General features: G+C 45.8%; 1 protein-coding gene across 1 annotated transcript in view; it reads left to right on the top strand.

Moving 5' to 3' along the window:
• Positions 1–25,107, top strand: part of LOC143942156 (uncharacterized) — a 1,285,630-nt gene that overhangs the window by 892,073 nt on the left and 368,450 nt on the right. Inside the window, exons 15-16 of the mRNA XM_077463417.1 lie at positions 6,669–6,833; positions 16,926–17,090. Coding sequence (XP_077319543.1) covers positions 6,669–6,833; positions 16,926–17,090 — 330 coding nt within the window. The remainder of the gene's footprint in view (positions 1–6,668; positions 6,834–16,925; positions 17,091–25,107) is intronic.

Genomic DNA, 25,107 nt, shown 5'->3' with positions numbered 1-25,107 from the left:
ATGAGGTTCTGATGGCTGCACTGATATGAAGCACTGATAGCTGCACTGATATGAAGCACTGATGGCTGCATTGATATGAGGCACTGATAGGCTGCACTGATGGCTGCGCTTATATGAGGCACTGATGGCTCCGCTTATGAGGCACTGATGGCTGCACTGATAGGAGGCACTAATATGAAGCACTGATGGCTGCATTGATATGAGGCACTGATGGCTTCACTGATAGGAAGCACTGATTGGAGGCACTGATAGGCTGCATCGATATGAAGCACCGATGGCTGAACTGATATGAGGCACTGATATGAGGCAGAGGCACTGATGGCGGTACTAATAGGGGGCACTGATTGCTCCACTGATATAAGGCACTGATGGCTAGACTGATAGGAGGCACTGATAGACTTCACTGATAGGAGGCATTGATGACTGCACTGATATGAGGCACTGATAGGAGGCACTGGTGGCTGCACTGAGAGAAGTCACTGATGGAGTCACTGATAGGAGTCACTGATGGCTGCACTGATAGGAGGCACTGATAGGCTGCACTGATAGGAGGCATTGATGGCTGCACTGATATGAGGCACTGATGGTGGCACTGATTGCTCTACTGATATAAGGCACTGATGGTTAGACTGATAGGAGGCACTGATGGCTGCACTGATATGAGGTACTGATGGCTGCTCTTATATGAGGCACTAATATGAAGCACTGGTGGCTGGGCATGCAGGCATGTGTAGTTACTGAGCAGGCAGGACTCACTTTTTTTTTCAGTGAACCGCAGCAGGCATTTTCACACATGGCAGGCACTTCCAGGACATCTGAGGTATGCAGGAGAGGGGGAGGAGCTGGGAGATGGGAAGACATGGGGCCATCGCTGGTCAGTCAGTCCTCTGGGCTGTGCAATAGGGGCCATTCCATTGACAGAACCCGGGGAAGCTGCTGCCAGTCTGATACCCCCTCGCACAAGGAGCAGACTGCTTCCCCCATTGGTAGCACAGTCCCACACAACATGGCTACAGCAAGCCACCGGGGACTGTATGTGTGCAGGAGGCGGGACTCACGATACAGAGAACTGGACATACCCTCTGCCCATGGTGCACATACCCCCAGGGGTATATGTACCATAGGTTGAGAAACCCTGATGTAGAGAATAGTTACATTCATTCCTGGGGGAGAAATTCATTTTCTTCTGGTAACATTCTTCTCTTCTTCTACAGATTGGATAAGAATCACCTGACAGACAGTTCCTGCCCCCACCTGGCATCTGGCATAAGAAATAACCAGACACTGAGGACACTGAACCTGTCTCAGAACAATCTGGAGGGTCCTCATTTCAGGGATCTGATGGAAGCTCTGACAACAAGCTGGATAGAGGAATTACAGTGAGTATAACAGGACTGACTGAGACAATAATATTCTGGGACAGTTTTATATCTAAACCACATAAATAATATAGAAATATGAGAATGTCATCAAATTCTATGTTTAGGCTCCATAAATATCCAATCCTGGACTGTTATGTCCTAACTACAAATAATAATGGAGATATATTTAATCTCCTGGTTGTCTCTATATATCACCAATATCAGACAGTTCTCTAAAGCTGGATATAACATTTAATAAAATGAAATATCTGCACTAAAAAAATTTGAAAAACTTTGTGAAAATCTAATGAATGTAATTTTATAGATCCCTACACTTAGTGACAAAATGTGTGATGAGACAAACGAGAAATCTGCAACCTACAATGTGTCCGAATACCGACACTTGCTGAATATTTGACAAATGAATGTAGATGTGATAACTCCACCAATAGTGATCAGATATAACAATTACATTTACTACAAAAATGCACTTTCATACATGTGAGCAAGGGGAGATCTCCTGCAACCTATTCATAGCTACTTCAATCTACACTCACCAGCCACTTTATTAGGTACACCTGTTAAATTGCTTGGAAATACAAATTGCTAATCGGCCAATCGCATGGCAGAAACTCATGCGTTTAGGCATCTAGATGTGGTGAAGAAGACTTGCTGAAGTTCAAACTGAGCATCATAATGGGGAAGAAAGGATATTTAAGGGACTTTGAACGTTGCACGGTTGTTGGTGTCCAATGGGCTGGCCTGAGTTTTTCTGGGATTTTCACATACAACCATCTCTCGGGTTTACAGAGAATGGTGAGAAAATAGCCAGTGATCGGCAGTTGTGTGGAGGAAAATGCCTTGTTGAGGTCACAGGAGAATGGGCAGACTGGTTCCAGATGATAGAAAGGCAACAGTAACCTGAAATAACCACTTGTTACACCCAAGGTATGCAGAATACTATCTCTGAATAAACATATTGAATCTTGAAGTAGATGGGCTACAGCAGCAGGATACCACACCGGGGGCCACTCCTGTCAGCTAAGAACAGGAAACTGAGGCTCACCAAAATTGGGCAATAGAAGATTAGAAAAATGTTGCCTGGTCTGATGAGTCTGGATTTCAGCTGCGACATTCAGATGGTAGGGTCAGAATTTGGCGCATGGATCCATCCTGCCTTGTATTACCTGATCAGGCTGGTGGTGGTGGGGTAATAGTGTGGGGGGATATTTTCTTAGCACACTTTGGGCCCCTTAGTACCAATTGAGCATGGTTTAAATACCACAGCCTACCTGAGTATTTTTTCTGATCATGTCCATCCCTTTATGACTACAGTGTCCCCATCTTCTGATGGCTCCTTCAGGATAATGCCCAATGTCACAAAGCTCCAATCATCTCACCACTGGACAATGAGGTCCCTGTCCTCCAATGGCCTCCACACTCACCACATCTCATCCAATAGAGGGCCTTTGGGATGTTGTGGAGCGGGAGATTGGCATTATGGATGTGCAGACGACAAATCTGCAGCAAATGTGTGATGTTATGTCACTATGGAGCAAAATCTCAGAGGGACATTTTTAACGCCTTGTATCTATGCCACCAAGAATGAAGCAAAAAGGGTCCAACGCGCTACTAACAAGGTGTACCTAATAAAGTGGTCGGTGAGTGTACATAACATATAATGTGCAAAATTACATAAACAGGAAGAGCAACAAAGTTATCTTATAAAATTTGCAAACATCAAGAGAACGTTCATAAATGTGAAAAAGCAGATTTCCTACAAACCATTCACCACTACTTCCATCTCCAATCACCATACAGTGACTTGTGCAGTAACAGAAATAATAAGTCCCAAAGGTTCATCCAGATGGTTTAAATCAATACTGATCAGCTGCCACCTCTTTGCAGCAACTTCAATCCACCTCCACCACACCAGTGAGCAAATAGGTCACTTACCAAAAGTAGGGATGAGCCGAACACCCTCCTGTTTGGTTTGCAGCAGAACATGCGAACAGGCAAAAAATTTGGCAAGAACACACAAACACTGCTAAAGTCTATGGGACACGAACATGAATAATCAAAAGTGGTCATTTTAAAGGCTTATATGCAAGTTATTGTCATAAAAAGTGTTCGAGGAACCCGGGTCCTGCCCCAGGGGATATGTATCAATGCAATTTTTTTTTTTAAATAGCCATTTTTTCAGAAGCAGTGATTATTTAATGCTTGAAGTGAAACAATAAAAATGAAACATTCCTTTGAATATTGTGCCGGGAGGGTGTCTATAATATCCCTGTGAAGTGGTGCATTTTTCCTGTGTCCCACAGCAAAATTACATTTCTAAAGGAAAAATTGTCATTTAAAACTGATTGCGGCTGTAATAATTTGTCGGGTCACGGCAATATGACTAAAACTCATTGAAAAGAAGAGCATGGGGTCCCCCCCAGTCTATTACCAGGCCCTTTGGGTCTGGTATGAATATTAAGGGGAACCCTGAACCAAAATTTTTAAAAAATTGCGTGGGGGTCACCTTAAAATCCATACCAGACCCTTCGGGTCGGATATAGAAATTGAGGGGAACCCTGCGCCAAATTTAAAAAAAAATGGTGTAGGGGTCCCCCCAAAATCCATATTGGTATGGATTTTAAGGGGAACCCTGCACCAAAATTTAAAAAAAGGCGTAGGGCTCCCCCTCAAAATCCATACCAGACCACAGGAAAAGGGGGGCAAGAGAGCACCCCGCTCCTGAACTGTACCAGGCCACATGCCCTCAACATAGGGAGGGTGCTTTGGCATAGCCCCCCCAAAGCACCTTGTCCCCATGTTGATGGGGACAAGGGCCTCATCCCCCACAACCCTTGCACAGTGGTTGTGGGGGTCTGTGGGCGGGGGGCTTATCGTAATCTGGAAGCCCCCTTTAACCCCCAGATCCCGACCTCCCCCTGTGTGAAATGGTAACGGGGTATAAATCCCCTACCCCTACCATTTCACAAAAAAAGTGTAAAAATGTTAAAAACGACAAGACACAGCTTGGGCACAAGTCCTTTATTAAAAAAATTAAAATGTCCCACGAAGTCCATTCATCTTCTATGAAGTCGCGACAGACCGAAAAAAAAGCCAAGACCATTCCTCTTCCATGGGAGACTCCCGCCATGTGACGCTTCTTCTCTTGTGACAGTTGTTATATAACTTAGGGTGGGGCCACCCAGTGAGATAGACGAGTGACCCCCCACCCCCTCTGATGCCACGGGCAAGCCATAGGGAAGTCCCCATGGTGTCAGAGGGGGCAGGGTCATCCGGTGACATAAACGGGTGGCCCTGCCCCCTCTGATGCCACAGAAAGCCATAGGGAAGTCCCTGTGGCATCAGAGGGGGTGGGGTCTCCTGGTTATGTCACTGGGTGGCCCCGCCCTCAGTTATACAAGAACTGTCCCAGAGAAGAAGCGTCGCATGGCGGGAGCCTCCCATAGAAGAGAGTCGGTTACGCATTTTTTTTTTTTTTGGTCCATCACGGCTTCATAGAAGAAGATGAATGGACTTTGTGGGACATTTTTTATATTTATTTTTTAATAAAGGACTTGTCCCCAAGCTGTGTCTTGTCGTTTTTAACATTTTGACACTTTTTTGCACCGGGCAAGGGTTGTGGGGTTGAGGCCCTTGGTTTTGGTGTTTGGTGGGACTACCCCAAAGCATCCTCCCCATGTTGAGGACATGTGGCCTGGTCTGGTATATATTTTGAGGGGGACCCCTATGCCAATTTTTTTATTTTGGTGCAGGGTTCCCCTTAAAATCCATAGCAGACTCAGATCTGCTATGGATTTTGGGGGGACCCCTATGCCATTTTTTCAAAAATTTTGTGCATTGTTCCCCTTAATTTCCATATCAGACCCAAAGGGCCTGGTATGGATTTTAGGGGACCCCCACGCAATTTTTTTAAAATTATGGTTTGGGGTTCTCTTTAACCACTTCAATACTGGGCTATAGTCATATGACGTCCGCAGATGGGATCTCCTATCCTGGGCGGGACTCCTATGATGTCCTTGGCTTGTTACCACTCCTGTGGGCCCCCGGGGGCCTGCAGCACGGTGATTGTGGATGAGGTGTGTCCCTAGGACACAGCCCATCCCAGATCCGTGTAAAGAGCCAATAAAAATTGTCTCTTTACCACATGACCGGCTGTGTCCAATCACAGCCGGTCACATGTACTGTCTACATGCGCTGTCTACATGTACAAGGCTTGTCACTGTGACAAAACCCAACCCCGATTGCAGTAAAGATCCAATGAAATTTACTCTTTACCATGTGACCGGCTGTGTCCAATCACAGCTGGTCACAGAATGTCAACAAACCACAGTGACAAGATGTTACCGAGTTCTCCTCCTCACACACCTGTCGTGTATGAGAAGGAGATTGTGGTAACATCTCGTTAACGCTTAGTGTAAACCAACCACACTGATTGCCCCCCTAATAAAGAGGACTTGTCGCCACCCATCAAAGTACCCAAGTACCTGTCACAGCCCACCAGGCCATCCGAGTACCCGAGAGGCTTTTTCTTTTCTATGTAATGTGATTGTGGCCATTGTCTGGATACCTCGGGTGATATTGGAGATACTACCTGGAGGTCTGACATTCCGTGGCACAGTCTGTTCTCATCGACTGCAGCACTAGTATATAACATTCACACAATTTAAATGTGAAAATATTGTGTATGTAAGTGTATATATAACAATAGTATGGAGACTATTTCACTGATAACTAATGAAGAGAATTTATAATCAGCATATATAAAATTAGTGCAGAAATATTAGTACAAATTAAAAAAAAAGTCCAAATAAAGAACGGTAATAATAAAATCTTCTCCACACCATAAGATCAAATCCTCACCATGATGTTCAAAGGAAATCCCAAAGTACAATGGTGTCACTTTTAGTCAATGAAGTTTCCACAACATGAGTGAGACTTCTGTGACCATCAAAGTGAATCCCCACAACTGAATCCAAGACTTAGCAGAAGGTTGGAGGTGAAAGCCTAGAGGTCAGTGTGAGTGTGTATGGTCCAATCCCCATACAGGAATAATGAATGGATCACACCACCTCATCCACTTCTCATGTCACATTTAGTAATTGGGATCCACAAAAAAGAGAAATCTTCCAATAGTGTAGATGATCGATCGTGTTTCATAAAGTGATCTCATATTAATGATTAAAGAGAGATGAGAGAAATGAGTTCCATTCATGTAGAGAATAGTTACATTCATTCCTGGGGGAGAAATTTATTTTCTTCTGGTAACATTCTTCTCTTCTTCTACAGATTGTCCTCTAATCACCTGACAGACAGTTCCTGCCCCCACCTGGCATCTGGAATAAGAAATAACCAGACACTGAGGACACTGATCCTGTATGGGAACAATCTGGAGGGTCCTCATTTCAGGGATCTGATGGAAGCTCTGACAACAAGCCGGATAGAGAAATTACGGTGAGTATAACAGGACTGACTGAGACAATAATATTCTGGGACAGTTTTATATCTAAACCACATAAATAATATAGAAATATGAGAATGTCATCAAATTCCATCTTTAGACTCCATAAGGCTCCATGCACACTGGGCTTAAAAAAAATGTCAGTTCCCTTGGCAGAAAAATCTTTCATATAGAGAGTTTATTGTACAAAGTTTAGACGAGTCTTAGTCTGTAGGGTTCAATATTGAGTTGGCCCATTCTTTGCAGCTATAACTGCTTCAACTCTTCTGGGAAGGCTGTCTGCAAAGTTTAGGAGTGTGTCTATGGGACTGTTTGACCATTCTTCCAGAAGCACAATTGTTAGGTCAGGCACTGATGTTGGATGAGAAGGCCTGGCTTGCAGTCTCCACACTAACTCATCGCAAAGGTGTTCTATCAGGTTGAGGTCAGGACTCTGTGCAGGCAAGTCAAGTTCCTCCACCCCAAACTCACTCATCCATGTTTTTATGGACCTTGCTTTGGGCACTGGTGTGCAGTCATGTTGAAATAGGAAGGGGCCACCCCCAAACTGTTCCCACAAAGATGGGAGCATGAAATTTTCCAAATTGTCTTGGTATGCTGACATCTTAAGCGTTCCCTTCACTGGAACTAAGGGGCCAAGCCCAACCCCTGAATAAAAAAAAAACCCACACCATAATCCCACTTCACCAAATCATTTGGGGCAGTGCACAAAGCAAGGTATATAAAGACATAGTTGAGCGATTTTGGGGTGGAGGAACTTGACTGGTCTGCACAGAGTCCTGACCTCAACCCAATATAGAACACCTTAAGCGTGAATTTGAGTGGAGACTGCAAGCCAGGCCTTCTCATCCAACATCAGTGCATGATCTCACAAATGCACGTCTGTAAAAATGGTCAAAACTTCCCATAGACACACTCCTAAACCTTGTGGATGGCCTTCCCAGAAAAGATGAAGCTGTTATAGCTGCAAAGGGTGGGCCAACTCAGTACTGTACCCTACGGACTAAAGGCCCATATACAGGATACAAAAATCAGTAGTAAAATTTTGTCCAAATGATCTGACGATTTGGTTGGATGTGCAAACTATAAAATGTTTATCATACGTGAACTCAGAAATGAAAGAATACATACAAAACTATTCAACACATTACATCACTTCTGAAGTTGTATTCTGTCAGATGAGAATTTTCGTATGGTGAATAACTTCTTCACTTTCCATATGAGACTAGCATGACACAAAAAGCAGACGAACGGTTGTCAGAAAATCTGATGGTGTGTACGAGGCTTAAGACTGGGATGCCAGCAAAGTTCATATGTTTGTAAAGTCAGACGTCCCAATACTTTTGGTAATATAGTGTATGTCTAAACTACATGAATCAAATAATAATAATAATGGAGGTACTGGGAGGGGAAATGTTGTGGTTATTGTTTTTTATGTATCACCAAATTTACAACTGCTTATAAATGATAAAGGTACTGTGCTACTGTCAAACATACATCATCAATATTGGATGTCAATGTGTTCTATGCTATCAAGGGTGACTATATCTGCTCTGCCAGTCTTGGTCCAGTCGTGGTCTGCCATATATGCCCTATACCCGCCATGAGTTCTTTAAAATTTCTCACCTGGAATGTTAGAGTCCTGCGCAATAAGATCAAACGCACAGCAGTCTTAACATTTCTCAAGTCCCAGCGCGCTGACATCCTTACATTGGTAGAGACGCATGTCACGGGCCACCTGCAGGCTTCTCTTAGAAAGCCCTGGATAGGTTGGGCATACCACGCCACCCACACCTCTCACTCCAGAGGAGTATGGGTTCTGATTGCAAAAAGGGTGCCGTTTGATCTAGTGCTGCTCCAAACAGACCAGCAGGGCAGATACGTGTTTATCCATGCCACCATTAACGGATCCCCCATCCTGATTCTAGCTTGTTATGTCCCTCCCCCTTACAACTCAGCAGTAATTAAGGAGGGCCTTGCCTTTATGGCACATTACACCTCTGTACTGGCAGTGTGGATGGGGGACTTTAATATGACCCTTATTCCCACTCTGGACCGTATGGGCACACTGGACCCCCCCTTAATCCACCGGCCCATACCAGATTGTACCGCATACTGACTGACTTTGCCCTTGTAGATACCTGGCGCCACAGGCACCCACATACCAAGGTCTTCTAGTGCTTCTCAGCCAGCCATAACACGATGTCACGCATCGATTTTATTTTAATCTCAAAGTCCCTGATACCTAAACTAGGAGAAGTGGGCTTTGCTCCGAGAATTCTCTCAGACCACGCTCCCTATTGGGTTACGCTCCAGCTCTTGAAGGTCTCCCCGGCTCCCTCATGGCGGCTAAACCCGTTTTGGTTAACCACTCTGCAGAACCAGGGTGACATCCCTGCGGAACTACAACACTACTTCACAGCTAATGTGAACTCTGCTACGTATGATATGGTGTGGGAGATGTTTAAGCTCCATGCCCGTTCCTTACTCTCCTTACGTATCAATAGACTAAAACGATCCTCCAATCTTATTGTCCAATAGGCTGCGGAACACCTCCAGGTGCTGGAGGAGGCGTTCCATCGGGATCCCTCGCCCAGCGCATCCAATAACCTTAGAATTTAGACACTATAGTTCTCTCAACTGCACATTGAGAAAGCTAAACAACACATCTTTTTCTGTAAACAAAGGGTATTTGAGCATGGAGAAAGATCGGTTAAACTACTTGCATACCTTGCCCACCTAGAGTCTCGTCCCCCAGTGGTGGTGACGTTGGTCGGCCCTCAAGAGAACAAAATCACTGACCCACAACAAGTGGCGGAGGAATTTGGGAAATTCTGCCGCGCACTTTACACCTCCAGAGTCACTCACACTCCCCAAGACACCAAGGACTACCTAGCAGGGGTTAAATTCCCTAGGTTGACTAATGACCAGCTTGAGCTCCTTGAGGCCCCATTACTAAGGAGGACATTTCTGGAGATCTCCTGTCTGGCCACATCAAAGGCCCCAGGACTGGACGGCCTACCACTTGAGTTCTATGCCACCTATTCTGGCATTCTAATCCCTAAACTCTACGATCTATATAAATCTATATTTGATTCAGGAACCCTGCCCCCCTCTATGAGAGAAGCCCAAATTATAGTAATCCCCAAGCTGGGTAAGGACCCCATATACCCGGAATCATATAGACCCATCTCCTTATTGCAGGTAGATATTAAAATACTAGCTAAGATTTTGGCCTCATGCCTTAACCAGGTCATTCTGTCATTGATCCACCCTGATCGACAGGTTTTATGCCAGGAAAAAACACAGCTATGAATATACGCCGTCTATTTATGAACCTCCAGGAGTCCCATGAAGAAATTGTCTCGAGGGTCGTGGTGGCTCTTGATGCCGCCAAGGCATTCGACTCTGTGGAGTGGAATTACCTGTGGGAGTGCCTCTTGGGATTTGGATTCGGCCCCAAATTTATTCCCTGGGTTCAGCTCCTATATCAATCCCCGAGGGCCAGGGTATTCGTGAATGGCTGGCTTTCTGACCAGTTTCCGTTAGAGAGGGGGACCCGACAAGGCTGTCCTCTTTCCCCCATGCTCTATGCATTGGCGGTGGAGCCATTGGCTATTATGATTCGTGCAGACACTAGCATCCGAGGCCTTAAGATAGGGATTCTGGAAGAAAAGATTGAAACGTATGCAGTTGACACGCTCCTATATCTGGTGGATTCGGGTCCCTCTCTCGTCGCAACCCTACTCTCCATAGAATGGATCGGTGGTCATTCGGGTCTGAGTATCAACTGGTAAAAATCCCAGATCCTTCCGATTGACCACTTCTCCGCCCCCCCACCCACCTCCCTTCCTTTGACTCTCCCAAGAGTCTCCGTGATCAAGTACCTTGGAGTACAGGTTACTAGATCACTCACAGACTATACACACCTGAACATTGAACCTCTATATGCGCTAATTAAAACTAAGACACATACTTGGGCCAGATTACCTCTGGGTGTAATGGGGTGCAAATATTTACTCAAAATGATACTTCTCCCAAAGATACTCTATTTTGTATGGCACGCCCCTCTGTATATCCCATAAAAAATGTTCAAAATAATTGAATCCATTCTTAATTCGTTTGTATGGGGCCACAGTAGACACAAATTAGCATGGAGAATCCTAAAGAACCCAGTGACAATGGGGGAGCCGCTCTTCCAGATTTTCAGGACTATTACCTTGCCTCCCAACTGTCCCACCTCTATCATTTTGAAAAAGATGAGCTACCAAGATGCCAAGCACTACTCTGTGGGCACCCAGGTGACCCAGCCCATGCCCCACTTCAGGCAGGCCTTAGAGCCCCATCGACAAGAAGCCCCTCCCAACACAAAGCGGACATGCTGACTCATCACCGTAGGGTATGGTGGATGACACTACTAAAACTCAGGACCCCACAGGTTCACTCTCACACCCCCTTCTGGTTCAACACACACCTACCAGAATTAATGTCTATTCCGGACCCGGAGGTGTGGATACGCCATGGGGTCCTATACCTGTATCAGATCATGACCACTATGGGACTTAAAACATTCCAAGCGCTAAAGGACAAATTTTTCCTACCCAATTGCCTTCTCTTTAGGTATCTACAACTCCACCACGCTATACAAACACAGTTTACTGGTTCCAACCCATCTCTGGCAGTCCCCTCTGTAGTATACATAGTCACAGGTACTGAACCAGCTAAACTGATTTCTATCCTATACTCTGCCATTCGCCTCCCTAGTACTACAGCATTGGCCTATACTGCCAAGACTGGGTGGGAGGTGGATGTTGGAACCATTGACAATGAGGATTGGGATGAGATTTTGGAGGATGTGAAGAGAGTTTCCCCCAAACTGTCAGACCGCCTCACGGAGTTGTACATTATACACAGGGCGTATCTGACTCCTCAGAGGATAGCGTGCTACAAACCCTCATACAACCCGGGGTGCCGACTATGTGGTCACACACCAGGCTCTTTCTATCACCTTCTATTGCCCTGTCCAACCATGCAGGGGTACTGGACACAGGTGGTTCGCTTCCTACATGACCAAATGGGCTCCCCTGCCACTTTAGACCTGAAGATGTGCCTGCTTGGTCTAATACCAGACTTAGGCGCTGATAAGCCTCTTCGCACCCTCCTACATGAGACACTATTCATGGCGAGAAAAGAAGTAGCTCGCAATTGGCTGCAGGCCCAGCCCCCTACAATCCAGTGTTGGAAAAAGGGAATTAACGATACTCTCCCATACAGAAAGTTGATATATGTACATAGAGGGTGTCCGCAAAAGTATGAGAAGGTTTGGAGTACATGGTTAGCAGAGGGTGAAATGTGTACCTGATATGTTTATTCCTGCTCCCCCCCTCTCCTCCTCCCTCCTGTTCTGGACTAAGTACTGGTCCTACCCCCGGTGGACCTTTGGTTTTATGTCACGCTGACACTACCAGGGCCGCTGATAGAAATCATGGGGCCCCATACAGCCTACCTGATGGGGTCCCCTTCAGCTCCACCCTGGCCCCGCCCCTGGCCCCTCCTTCAGCCCCACCCCTGGCCCCACCCATTGCCCCTCCCAGACCCTGCCTTGAAACAATTGGCGGGGTATGTATTGCAGAGTATTGGCGGGGTATGTTTTGCAGAGTATTGGCGGGGTATGTTTTGCAGAGTATTGGCGGGGTATGTTTTGCAGAGTATTGGCGGGGTATGTTCTGCAGAGTATTGGCGGGGTATGTTCTGCAGAGTATTGGCAGGGTATGTATATTGCAGAGTATTGGCGGGGTATGTATTGCAGAGTATTGGCGGGGTATGTATTGCAGAGTATTGGCAGGGTATGTATTGCAGAGTATTGGCAGGGTATTGGCAGGGTATGTATTGCAGAGTATTGGCGGGGTATGTATTGCAGAGTATTGGCGGGGTAACTATTGCAGAGTATTGGCGGGGTATTTATTGCAGGGTATTGGCGGGGTAAGTATTGCAGAGTATTGGCGGGGTAAGCATTGCAGAGTATTGGTGGGGTAAGCATTGCAGAGTATTGGCGGGGTAAGCATTGCAGAGTATTGGCGGGGTAAGCATTGCAGAGTATTGGCGGGGTAAGTATTGCAGAGTATTGGCGGGGTATGTATTGCAGAGTATTGGCGGGGTATGTATTGCAGAGTATTGGCGGGGTATGTATTGCAGAGTATTGGCAGGATATTGGCAGGGTATGTATTTCAGAGTATTGGGTATTGGCAGGGTATGTATTGCAGAGTATTGGCAGGGTATGTATTGCAGAGTATTGGCGGGGTATGTATTGCAGAGTATTGGCGGGGTATGTATTGCAGAGTATTGGCGGGGTAAGTATTGCAGAGTATTGGCGGGGTATGTATTGCAGAGTATTGGCGGGGTATGTATTGCAGAGTATTGGCAGGATATTGGCAGGGTATGTATTGCAGAGTATTGGGTATTGGCAGGGTATGTATTGCATTTGCAGATGTTGAACTTCAAGCCCCCCCAAGCAAGCATACACCTCACCTTGTCACCTGTAATTGTCCGCAAGATCTCGACTCTATCGATTCGCCCGGCCCCTGCTCTCTCTGCTCGCCTGAGTCGCCTCTCACTCTGCTACTAAGTTCTTGTCAGTCACGCGGAGAGAGAGAGAGAGGATTCGGAATATCACTCCGCAACATAACATTAATATGCTAATGCTGGCCGGGACTTGTGCGGAGCGGGTGCAGAAGACGTATTCTTCCGCGCCCGAAATACAGGAAAGAGTCCCTCCCCTGCAGCCACATACACTTACACAGCGCATAGCACATTTGGGGGGGTGGGGAGCGTTATGGTGATCACTGATCGGTGGAGGAGGAACTTTTTTTTATACAAAGAATTTTGCAGTTCAGGTTGCCCGGGCCCCCCTGCTGGTCAGGCCCGGTACAGCAGGGCCAGTTGTACTGGCCTATCAGCAGCCCTGGACACTACAATGTGTGTATGTATGTATTATTGTTCTGGCCATGTTGGCACACACAGATGTATGTACCATGATTACACTTTTCAATAAAGTTGGTTTTCCAATTAAAAAAAATAATGGAGATATATTTCATCTCCTGGTTGTCTCTATATATCTCCAATATCAGACAGTTCTCTAAAGGTGGATATAAAAATGTAAAAAATGAAATATCTGCACTAAAAAACATGAACAACTTTGTGAAAATCTAATGAATGAAAACCAGCCGCCAGCAGGAAGTCTGATATAGAAGTACAAATAGTATAATATAATTCTATGTATAGAGCCCTACACTTAGTGACACAATGGGGGTTATTTACGAAAGGCAAATCCCCTTGGCACTACAAGGGCACTTGGAAGTTGCAGTCGCTGTAGATCTGAGGGGGACATGCAAGGAAAATAAAATACAGCATTTTAGTTTGCACATGATTGGATGACTAAATCAGCAGAGCTTCCCCTCAGATTTACAGCGAATGCACTTCCAAGTGCACTTTCAGTGCAATTTCAAGTGTATTTTGTACTTGTAGTGCAAAGTGGATTTGCCTTTTGTAAATAACCCCCAAAGTGTGATGAGACAAATGAGAAATCTGCAACCTACAATGTGACCGAATACCAACACTTCTAATGTAGATGTGATAACTCCACCAATAGTGATCAATAATAAAATGTAATTCACTACAAAAAAGCACTTTCATACATGTGAGGAAGGGCAGATCTCCTCCAACCTATTCACAGCTACTTCAGTCTGTATAACATATAATGTGCAAAAATACAATATCACCCGAGGTGTCCAGACAATGGCTGCCATCACATTACATAGAAAGGAAAAAGCCTCCATGTCACTGCCTGGACTCCATCATACACGGCTGCAGTCCGGAGCGGTGTGTGCTCTGAGTTCTGTGTATACTCGTGTATATGATGGAAGTGTACAATCTGTGATTCTATATATATTTAAGGATTATGCACTATGGAGGCCTTTTCTTTTCTATGTAATGTGATTGCGGCCATTGCCTGGATACCTCAGGTGATATTGGAGATACTACCTGGAGGTCTGACATTCCGTGGCACAGTCTGTTCTCATCGGAAGTCGGCTTGAGCGGAGTGGCGCTGCTGGAAGAATATAAACAATTTTTTAAGATAACTTTGTTGCTCTTCATGTTTATTTATTTTTGCATATTATAAATTATACATATGGAAGTAGCTATGAATAGGTTGCAGGAGATCTGCCTTTATTTACATGTACGAAAGTGTATTTTTGTAGTGAATGTAATTGTTATATCTGATCCCTATTGGTGGAATTATCACATCTAGTATAATATGGAAGACTGCAGCACTAGTATATAACATTCACACAATATAAATGTGAAAATATAACAACAAAAGTGAGACTCCTCATCACAAAACTCCCTATAAGTGTATATATAACAATGGTATGGAGACTATTTCACTGATAACTAATGAAGAGAATTTATAATCAATTATACATTTATAAAATCTTATCCACACCATAACATCAAATCCTCCACCATGATATTCAAAGGAAATCCCAAAGTACAATGGTGTCACTTTTAGTCAATGAAGTTTTCTCAACATGAGTGCTGCTGATCTACTAGCAAGTGACTGTCCTACTGGTAGCTTGTGCCTCTTGGTGCAACCACCCTCTGTGCCACCTTCAGGGGTGGTCTGAGCCGAGTCGCAACAGCGACCACTCTCAGCATCTTGGCCTACGGTGAGTACATTTATATGATAACAATGGTGTCAATTTTAGTCAATGAAGTTTCCACAACATGAGTGAGACTTCTGTGACCATCAAAGTGAATCCCCACAACTGAATCCAAGACTTAGCAGAAGGTTGGAGGTGAAAGCCTAGAGGTCAGTGTGAGTGTGTATGGTCCAATCCCCATACAGGAATAATGAATGGATCTGTTAACCTTCAAAATCTATATTTCTGATTTATTAATCAGAAGATATGATATGGGTTGAAAAGAGAATTCTTATTGACAAAGGAAAGGAAGGTTTAACATAACACCATTTATTAGAGTACGTTACAGGTTTATCTAATACACAGAAAATATCTATAGTCTAAGTGAGGGAGTAAAATATTAGTTTAAAATACAACAAGAGTACAATACATTCATTACAATACAAAACAGGACATATGACAATTCGGTATACCTTGTAAGTGCTGGGAGATGATCTGATAATTTACCTACTCTCTGGTCAGTCTCATCTGCCATTATCCTAGGTTTGGGGTCCCCTTAAGAAGGGCCATTTCTCATTGACTTGCCTAGGACCACCCTGATTGGTTAGCCCTCTCCTCCCCTCAATAGCACCTCCTCTTTTGGGTTTAATTGGTTAGTGATAATTAGTCTGAAGCCCACTTAATTAAAGAGGAAGTTTGCTCTTGAATAGGACACTTAACTAGGCATAGTCCCAGCCGGGGTAAATTGTCCATTCCTGAACAGATCAAAGAAATATTTTAAGCATATCAACCACCCTTTGAAATGGATAAATGGTTGATTAGCACGGAAGAATACACAAGCCTTTATCTAGCAAATGAATTCGGCTCCGTACCGACTACACACCCAAATGGTATCTGTTCGTGGGTTTTGATTATTACATTAGGTAAACAGCAGGACATCTCCCTCACACCCACACTTAGCATACCTGTGAGACAAAGGTATTGTTAATTGAATTATATACGCTGACCAAACGTCTGTTCCTGTAAATCAAATCATCTGGGCAGGTTAAGCTAAAATTATTATAAACCTTCTTTATTTCTTATCCTAATATATACATCTATAATACAAATATTCCCAGTTGCTAATGGAGATTATTCATAAACTCCTCATAAGGCAACAGATCACACCACCTCATCCACTTCTCGTGTCACATTTAGTAATTGGGGTCCACAAAAAGAGAAATCCTCCAATAGTGTAGATGATCGATCGTGTTTTATAAAGTGATCTAATATAAATGATTAAAGAGAGACGACAGAAATAAGTTCCATTCATGTAGAGAATAGTTACATTCATTCCTGGGGGAGAAAATCATTTTCTTCTGGTAACATTCTTCTCTTCTTCTGCAGACTGTGGAATAATCACCTGACAGACAGTTCCTGCCCCCACCTGGCATCTGGAATAAGAAATAACCAGACACTGAGGACACTGAACCTGTCTGTGAACAATCTGGAGGGTCCTCATTTCAGGGATCTGATGGAAGCTCTGACAACAAGCCGGATAGAGGAATTACAGTGAGTATAACAGGACTGACTGAGACAATAATATTCTGGGACAGTTTTATATCTAAACCACATAAATAATATAGAAATATAAGAATGTCATCAAATTCCATCTTTAGGCTCCATAAGGCTCCATGCACACTGGGCTTAAACAAAATGTCAGTTCCCTTGGCAGAAAAAAACTTTCATATAGAGAGATTATTGTACAAAGTTTAGACGAGTTTAGGAAAGTTTCACATTTTTTCTCCCAGAAAACTCCAATCAGAAACACGAAGCAGAAGAGTTTTTTTTTCCTGCCTCTAAATGTTGAGGTCAAAATATGTCTGTAATCATCCCAATGTGTATGGAGACATAGGAGAACATGGAGCTGCTTCTACAGGCAGAACACAAAACTTCTGTAGTAGCAGCATTTTTTTAAGCTAGTGTGCATGGAGCCAAAATATCCAATCCTGGACTGTTACACTATATTACCAAAAGTATTGGGACACCCACCTTTACACGCACATGAACTTTAATGGCATCCCAGTCTTTGTCCGTATGGTTCAATATTGAGTTGGCCACCCTTTGCAGATATAATAGCTTCAGCTCTTCTGGGAAGGCTGTCCGCAAAGTTTAGGAGTGTGTCTATGGGACATTTTGACCATTCTTCCAGAAGCACATTTGTTAGGTCAGGCACTGGTGTTGGATGAGAAGGCCTGGCTTGCAGCCTCTGCACTAATTCATCCCAAAGGTGTTCTATCAGGTTGAGGTCAGGACTCTGTGCAGGCTAGTCAAGTTCATCCACCCCAAACCCACTCATCCATGTTTTTATGGACCTTGCCTTTGGCACTGGTGCGCAGTCATGTTGAAATAGCAAGGGGCCACCCCCAAACTGTTCCCACAAAGTTGGGAGCATGACATTTTCCAAATTGTCTTGGTATGCTGACATCTTAAGAGTTCCCTTTACTGGAACTAAGGGGCTAAACCCAACCCCTGAAAAACAACCCCACACCATAATCCCCCTTCACCAAATGATTTGGGGCAGTGCACAAAGCAAGGTATATAAAGACATAGATGAACGAGTTTGGGGTGGAGGAACTTGACTGGTCTGCACAGAGTCCTGACCTCAACCCGATATAGAACACCTTTAGCATGAATTTGAGTGGAGACTGCAAGCCAGGCCTTCTCATCCAACATCAGTGCATGATGTCACAAATGCACTTCTGTAAGAATGGTCAAACATTCCCATAGACAAAAACAGGAAATTTCCCCAGGGGTTTTTTAGCAGCAGAGAGTTGGTGTGAAAATAGTTGATGTAAAAAAATAATTTAACAGTCAATGGTAATTCCAAATGAACAATAATACATCATCCATATAGGTAGTGCGACAAATACAAACATGGAACATCACTCATAGCAAAAAAACTCTATGTACAGGCATGGTTTGCCAATTATATTCGTAACATATGTATTCACATGAAAAACCCCGATTCATTTCGACCCTTACGATTTCCGGTCTTTTCAGGGGGATTTATATTCTAGGGAAATGTCAAAATATCTAATTAAAGATATAGTATAGGGTGTAGTATTTCAAATTAAGCAAAATTATATCTCCATGCATATAGAGATATAGTTACCAATGGGTGTATGAGGACATGAGGACGTGTCGCATGAACTGGCATTGTAGGATTATAGCCATCCAGTGATCCCATCGCTGCCACATGTTCCCCCCGTGCCCTCTGTGTGGGTGCATAGTCCACTGAGCTTGCAGGGGGCCACGTTTTGGGACCCAGAGAGGAGGATGGGGGGTAAAACACCTGCAGATGGACATGGAAAAAAAAAACTTTTTGTAAGTCATTATTAAATAATATTAGAGGGAGTATATAGAAGTGCTTGGCAGCTGTAGGCTTATTACTTGGTAATTAATGGATTCATATTGTAAAAGAATTAAACTAGTTATACATAGCATGGTGTAGTTTATTCGTTAGTTATATTGATTATAAGAGGGATTAGCCAACAGTGAAAAAAAAAAGGTGGGTGAGGGATTGGGTGTGGAGATGTGATGGGTGAAGTGGAAATGCATGATGTGAGGTACACCGATGACGGGGCAAGAGGGGTGTGAAAGTGAAAACAGAACAAAACAAAACCAAACTACTGAAAAAGAAAACTGAAACAACAAAATTGGAAGTGTGAAGTGACAGGTGTGGGCAACTAGATGAGTGTGGAGAGGATAATGCATGCCTGTGTGTGTGTGTGTATGTGCGTGTATGTGTGTGTGTGTGTGAGTAGTGATGGACGAACTTCCGACGGGACGTTTCGCGAACGCGGACCGCGAATGGGGCTGAACGTTCGCGAAACCGAACGTTCGCGGCGGGCTCCATTGACTTCAATGGGAGGCGAACGTTTTAAACATTTAGGGCGAATTTGCTGCCACAGGATAATTATTAGGTGGGCAAACACAGTGCCACCACATGGCCAATGACATAACACATGTATGGAGTGAATTTGGGATCGATAACTACAAGCATTCTTTTTTTATATGGGAAATTGTTCTGACAATTCAGGACTGTGGAGTGCATGAAGGCAATGGAGGAGAGGGAAGGTCAGGGACCAGGGTAGGCAGAGAAGAGGGTGCAGGAGATGATCACCAGCAGCGTGACATACAGCAATGACACATGCACCGTGATAGAGGCATCTGACAACAGCACCGTGATAGAGGGCACTGACATCAGCAGCGTGACATAAAGCATTGACACCAGTACCGTGACATACAGAATGGACAGCAACACCGTGATAGAGTGCACTGACATCAGAAGCGTGACATACAGCACTGACATCAGCACTGTGATATACAGCACTGACAGCAGCACCGTGACATACAGCACTGACATCAGAAGCGTGACATACAGCAATGACACATGCACCGTGATATACAGCACTGACAGCAGCACCGTGACAGAGAGCACTGACATCAGAAGCGTGACATTAAGCACTCACACCAGCACCGTGATATGCAGCACTGACAGCAGCACCGTAAGCAGCCCCAGGAGGAAGTCAGCACAGCACAGGGATGGTGTGATCCCCTCATAATAAGAACCCCCAGGAGGAAGCCAGCACAGCACAGGGATGGTGTGATCCCCTCATAAGCAGCCCCAGTAGAAATATGACACCGCTCAACCTCTTCAAAGAGGAGGGTAGGGGCATATAGTACGGTGTGCTTTTTTGGGACAAGGAAGTGAGCCAAATGAAGAAAGAAGGTCTCTGTGCTTGATTAAAAAAAATAGTTTATAGACATATACATGGTCTACTGGTCACATGTGTTGAATTCCTCCGAGATCCATGCCTCATTCATTTTTAGAAATGTGAGGTAGTTAACACTGTCGTGAGCTAGGCGAGTACGCTTATCGGTCACGATCCCCCCTGCTGCGCTGAACGTCCTTTCAGACAGGACACTGGATGAGGGGCAAGCCAACAGTTCGATTGCAAATTGGGCAAGCTCTGGCCAGAGGTCAAGCCTGCCCACCCAGTAGTCCAGGGGTTCATCACTCCTCAGAGCGTCCACATCGGCCGTTAACCCGATGTAGTCGGACACCTGACGGTCTAGGCGTTCCCTGATGCTGGATCCGGATGACACCTGTCGATGGGTCGTGTGAAAGAATGACCTCATATCCGAAGTCACCAACACATCTTCAAACCGGCCTCTTCTTGCAGGCGCTGTTGGATTGGTACCCGCAACTCCTTCTCTGGGAGTGGGAAATGTTCCTCTGCCAGCGCACGCAAAAGCAGAATGCAGCATTTCTCGAAGCAAGGCCTGGAAGTGCTGCATTCTGACAGCCCTCTGCGACGGCGGTAACATTTCCGCCATTTTGTGTTTGTACCGGGGGTCTAAGTACGTTGCCACCCAGTACTGGTCCTTGACCCTTATGCTTTTTATACGGGGGTCCCTATTAAAACACTGGAGCATGAAGGCCCCCATTTGCACTAAAGTGGAAGCGGTGTGGTGGCCTGGCTCCTGCTTATCATCCAGGATAATGTCGTCCTCTTCATTCTCCTCTCCCCATCCACGCACAACAGGGATCCCAGAAAGGTTTAAAGCACGCTCTTCTTGCTCCTCCTCATCCGCCCCGGCACCATCCTCCTCTGACTCCTCTTCAGACTCCTGTTGTTGACTTGTCTCAGATAGAGTAGCCCCCCCTGGGAATTCATCCAGCATTGCGACTTCCTCATCTTCCCGCTTCTGCTCCTCCACAGCCTGATCAATGACACGATGCAATGCACGCTCCAGAAAGAAGGCATAAGGTACCATGTCACTGATGGCGCCATGGCGCCATGGCTGCGACTGACCAGTTTGGTGATCTCCTCAAATGGCCGCAGAAGTCTGCATGCATCGCGCATGAGCAGCCACTGGCGCGGTGAAAAAAAACCCAGCTCCCCAGAACCGTTTCTTTCTCAGAGTTCATACAGGTAGACGTTAACTGCACGTTTCTGCTGGAGCAGCCTATCAAGCATATAGAAGGTTGAGTTCCATCGCGTCGGGCAATCGCAAATAAGACGTCTGACCGGCAGATGGTGTCGCCGCTGAATGTCAGCAAGGCGAGCCATGTAAGATCTTCTGAAATGGGCCGAGATTTTCCTTGCCTGCCGCAAGATGTCCTGGACCCCAGGGTATTTGACAAGGAATCGCTGCACGACCAAGTTTAAGACGTGTGCCATGCATGGCACGTGCGTGATTTTGCCCTGTTTCAATGCGCTAAGCAGATTGGCACCGTTGTCACACACCACTTTACCAACTGTCAAATTGAGCGGTGTTAGCCACTGATCTGCCTGTGAACGCAAAGCTGAAAGGAGTGCCGGGCCAGTGTGGCTCTTGGCTTCCAGGCACAACAGACGCAGCACGGCATGGCAACGTCTCACCTGGCATGTGGAATAGGTTCTGGGGAGCTTGGGCGGTGCAGCGGAAGAGACGCTAGCAGCGGAAAAGGAGGAGCCAGCTGAGGAGGAGAGGGAGGAGGATGGAGTAGGAGGAGGAGGAGAAGAAGAGTCAGGCCTGCATGCAATCCGTGGCGGTAAAACCAAATCTACACGGGTGCCACGGGTTACATGCTTGACGGCCGTCAGAAGGTTCACCCAGTGGGCAGTAAAACTGATATACCTTCCCTGCCCGTGTTTGCTAGACCACGTGTCTGTGGTCAGATGTATCTTGGCACCGACACTGTGTGCCAGAGATACATTCACTTGCTGCTGAACATGGCCATATAGCTCTGGGATGCCCTTCTCCGAGAAATACTTCCTTCCTGGGACCTTCCATTGTGGTGTTCCAATGGCCACAAATTTGCGAAAGGCCTCCGAGTCCACCAGTTTATATAGCAGTAGTTGGCGGGCTATCAGTTCTGACAAGCCAGCCGTCAACCATTGGGCAAGAGGGTTATCCGGCGTCATCATTCTTTTACGCTCGAACATTAGGCCCACGGAAGCCTGCCTTTTTGCAGAAAAACGTGAGCTTGGCGTGATGGAAGGTGGAGTGGAGGACAATTGTGAGGAGAGAGGAGAAGGAGAAGACGAGGCTGGATGGTGAGAGCCTGCAGTGTGGCTTTGAGTGTTCCGTTGCTCCCACTGGGCTCGGTGATGGCTGCTCATGTGCCTTCTTAAGGCGGTTGTCCCTAAGTGAGTGTTGGGCTTACCGCGACTAATGCGTTGACTGCAAAGATTGCAGATGGCAACGCTATTGTCAGCAGCGGACACGTTAAAAAAAGCCCACACTGCTGAGCCATGTGCCGGTGTCCTGGGAGCGCCAGATGTGACCGTACATGGTCGATGACTCGCTCCTGATAAATTTGCAGTCTGCTTTGTCCCTCCTGTGCAATGTAAGTTAGTCCTGCTTCTCCTCCCTATCTGCTGGTCCATATCTCCCTCTGAACTCCCCTCCTCTTCCTCTCTTGTGGGCACCCACGTGACATCACTAGACACGTCATCATCAACGCCACCTTCCCCACCGCTATAAGTAGAGATCTCGGAGTAGGCAGCAACACCGGGGACCAACCTCCTCCTTGGGCTGATCTGGGTACTGTCGTCAGACTGCTGAGTAGCGGTTGTTGCTGCCTCCTCTTCCTGATCCAATACCAAGAGTGGCTGCGCATCAGAAATGTCCTCTTGATATGGATCGGAAAATAATTCCAGTGACTCAAGCGGAAGGTATGTGGTGGTGGTGGTGGTGTTGTTGGTGGTAGTGTCTTTGGGGGTGCACATAGCAGAGAGTGAAGAAGAGGGTGCAGATCGAGAGGATGAGGAGGGTGCAGAAGAGTAAGGCTGAGTGAGCCACTCAACCAAGTCTGGTGCGTCCTTTAAAGTAAATGAACGCACCTTCTGCAACTTCCCACTTTGGCTCAAGCCTGCCCTACCCCTACCACCCCTGCGGAAGGGCCTGCCTCTTCCTCTGCCTGTCATTTTTTAAATGACCCTGTGACAAAACTCTTAGTCCCTATACCGATGAAGGACTGCTGCAGTATAGGGCAGCGGTCAGCAGTGGTGCACCTCAACCCTATCTATTGTGGACCGATACCAGTCCTTACAGAACAGCAGACTGTGCCTCACTCAACCCTATGTACTGTAGCACCCTTCACCAAGTTACCAGTCCTTATAAGGACCTTTGTGGACCAAGTAGGTTGTGTGTGTTAGTGATTAGCAGACTGTACGTCAGTCCCTATACCGCTGAAGGACTGCTGCAGTATAGGGCAGCGGTCAGCAGTGGTGCACCTCAACCCTATGTATTGTGGACTGATAACGGTCCTTATAGAATAGCAGACTGTACCGCACTCAACCCTATGTACTGTAGCACCCTAGACCAAGTTACCAGTCCTTATAAGAACTTTTGTGGACCAAGCAGGTTGTGTGTTAGTGATTAGCAGACTATATGTCAGTCCCTATACCAATGAAGGACTGCTGCAGTATAGGGCAGCGGTCAGCAGTGGTGCACCTCAACCCTATGTATTGTGGACCGATAGCGGTCCTTACAGAACAGCAGACTGTACCGCACTGGCGCACTCAACCCTATGTACTGTAGCACCCTAGACCAAGTTACCAGTCCTTAAAAGAACTTTTGTGGACCAAGCAGGTTGTGTGTTAGTGATTAGCAGACTGTACGTCAGTCCCTATACCAATGAAGGACTGCTGCAGTATAGGGCAGCAGTCAGCAGTGGTGCACCTCAACCCTATCTATTGTGGACCGATAGCGGTCCTTACAGAACAGCAGACTGTACCGCACTGGCGCACTCAACCCTATGTACTGTAGCACCCTAGACCAAGTTACCAGTCCTTATAAGAACTTTTGTGGACCAAGCAGGTTGTGTGTTAGTGATTAGCAGACTGTACGTCAGTCCCTATACCAATGAAGGACTGCTGCAGTATAGGGCAGCAGTCAGCAGTGGTGCACCTCAACCCTATGTATTGTGGACCGATAGCGGTCCTTACAGAACAGCAGACTGTACCGCACTGGCGCACTCAACCCTATGTACTGTAGCACCCTAGACCAAGTCACCAGTCCTTATAAGAACTTTTGTGGACCAAGCAGGTTGTGTGTTAGTGATTAGCAGACTGTACATCAGTCCCTATACCAATGAAGGACTGCTGCAGTATAGGGCAGCAGTCAGCAGTGGTGCACCTCAACCCTATCTATTGTGGACCGATAGCGGTCCTTACAGAACAGCAGACTGTACCGCACTGGCGCACTCAACCCTATGTACTGTAGCACCCTAGACCAAGTTACCAGTCCTTATAAGAACTTTTGTGGACCAAGCAGGTTGTGTGTTAGTGATTAGCAGACTGTACGTCAGTCCCTATACCAATGAAGGACTGCTGCATTATAGGGCAGCAGTCAGCAGTGGTGCACCTCAACCCTATCTATTGTGGACCGATAGCGGTCCTTACAGAACAGCAGACTGTACCGCACTGGCGCACTCAACCCTATGTACTGTAGCACCCTACACAGACCAAGTTACCAGTCCTGATAAAGAGCTTTGTGGAACAAGTGAGTTGTGAATGTTTAGCAGACTGCA

Source organism: Lithobates pipiens, unplaced genomic scaffold (assembly GCF_037356315.1).
Source record: "Lithobates pipiens isolate NorthernLeopardFrog02 unplaced genomic scaffold, aLitPip1_a1.2 Scaffold_30, whole genome shotgun sequence".
Lineage (NCBI taxonomy): Eukaryota > Metazoa > Chordata > Amphibia > Anura > Ranidae > Lithobates > Lithobates pipiens.
This window is presented reverse-complemented; position numbering and strand designations above follow the sequence as displayed.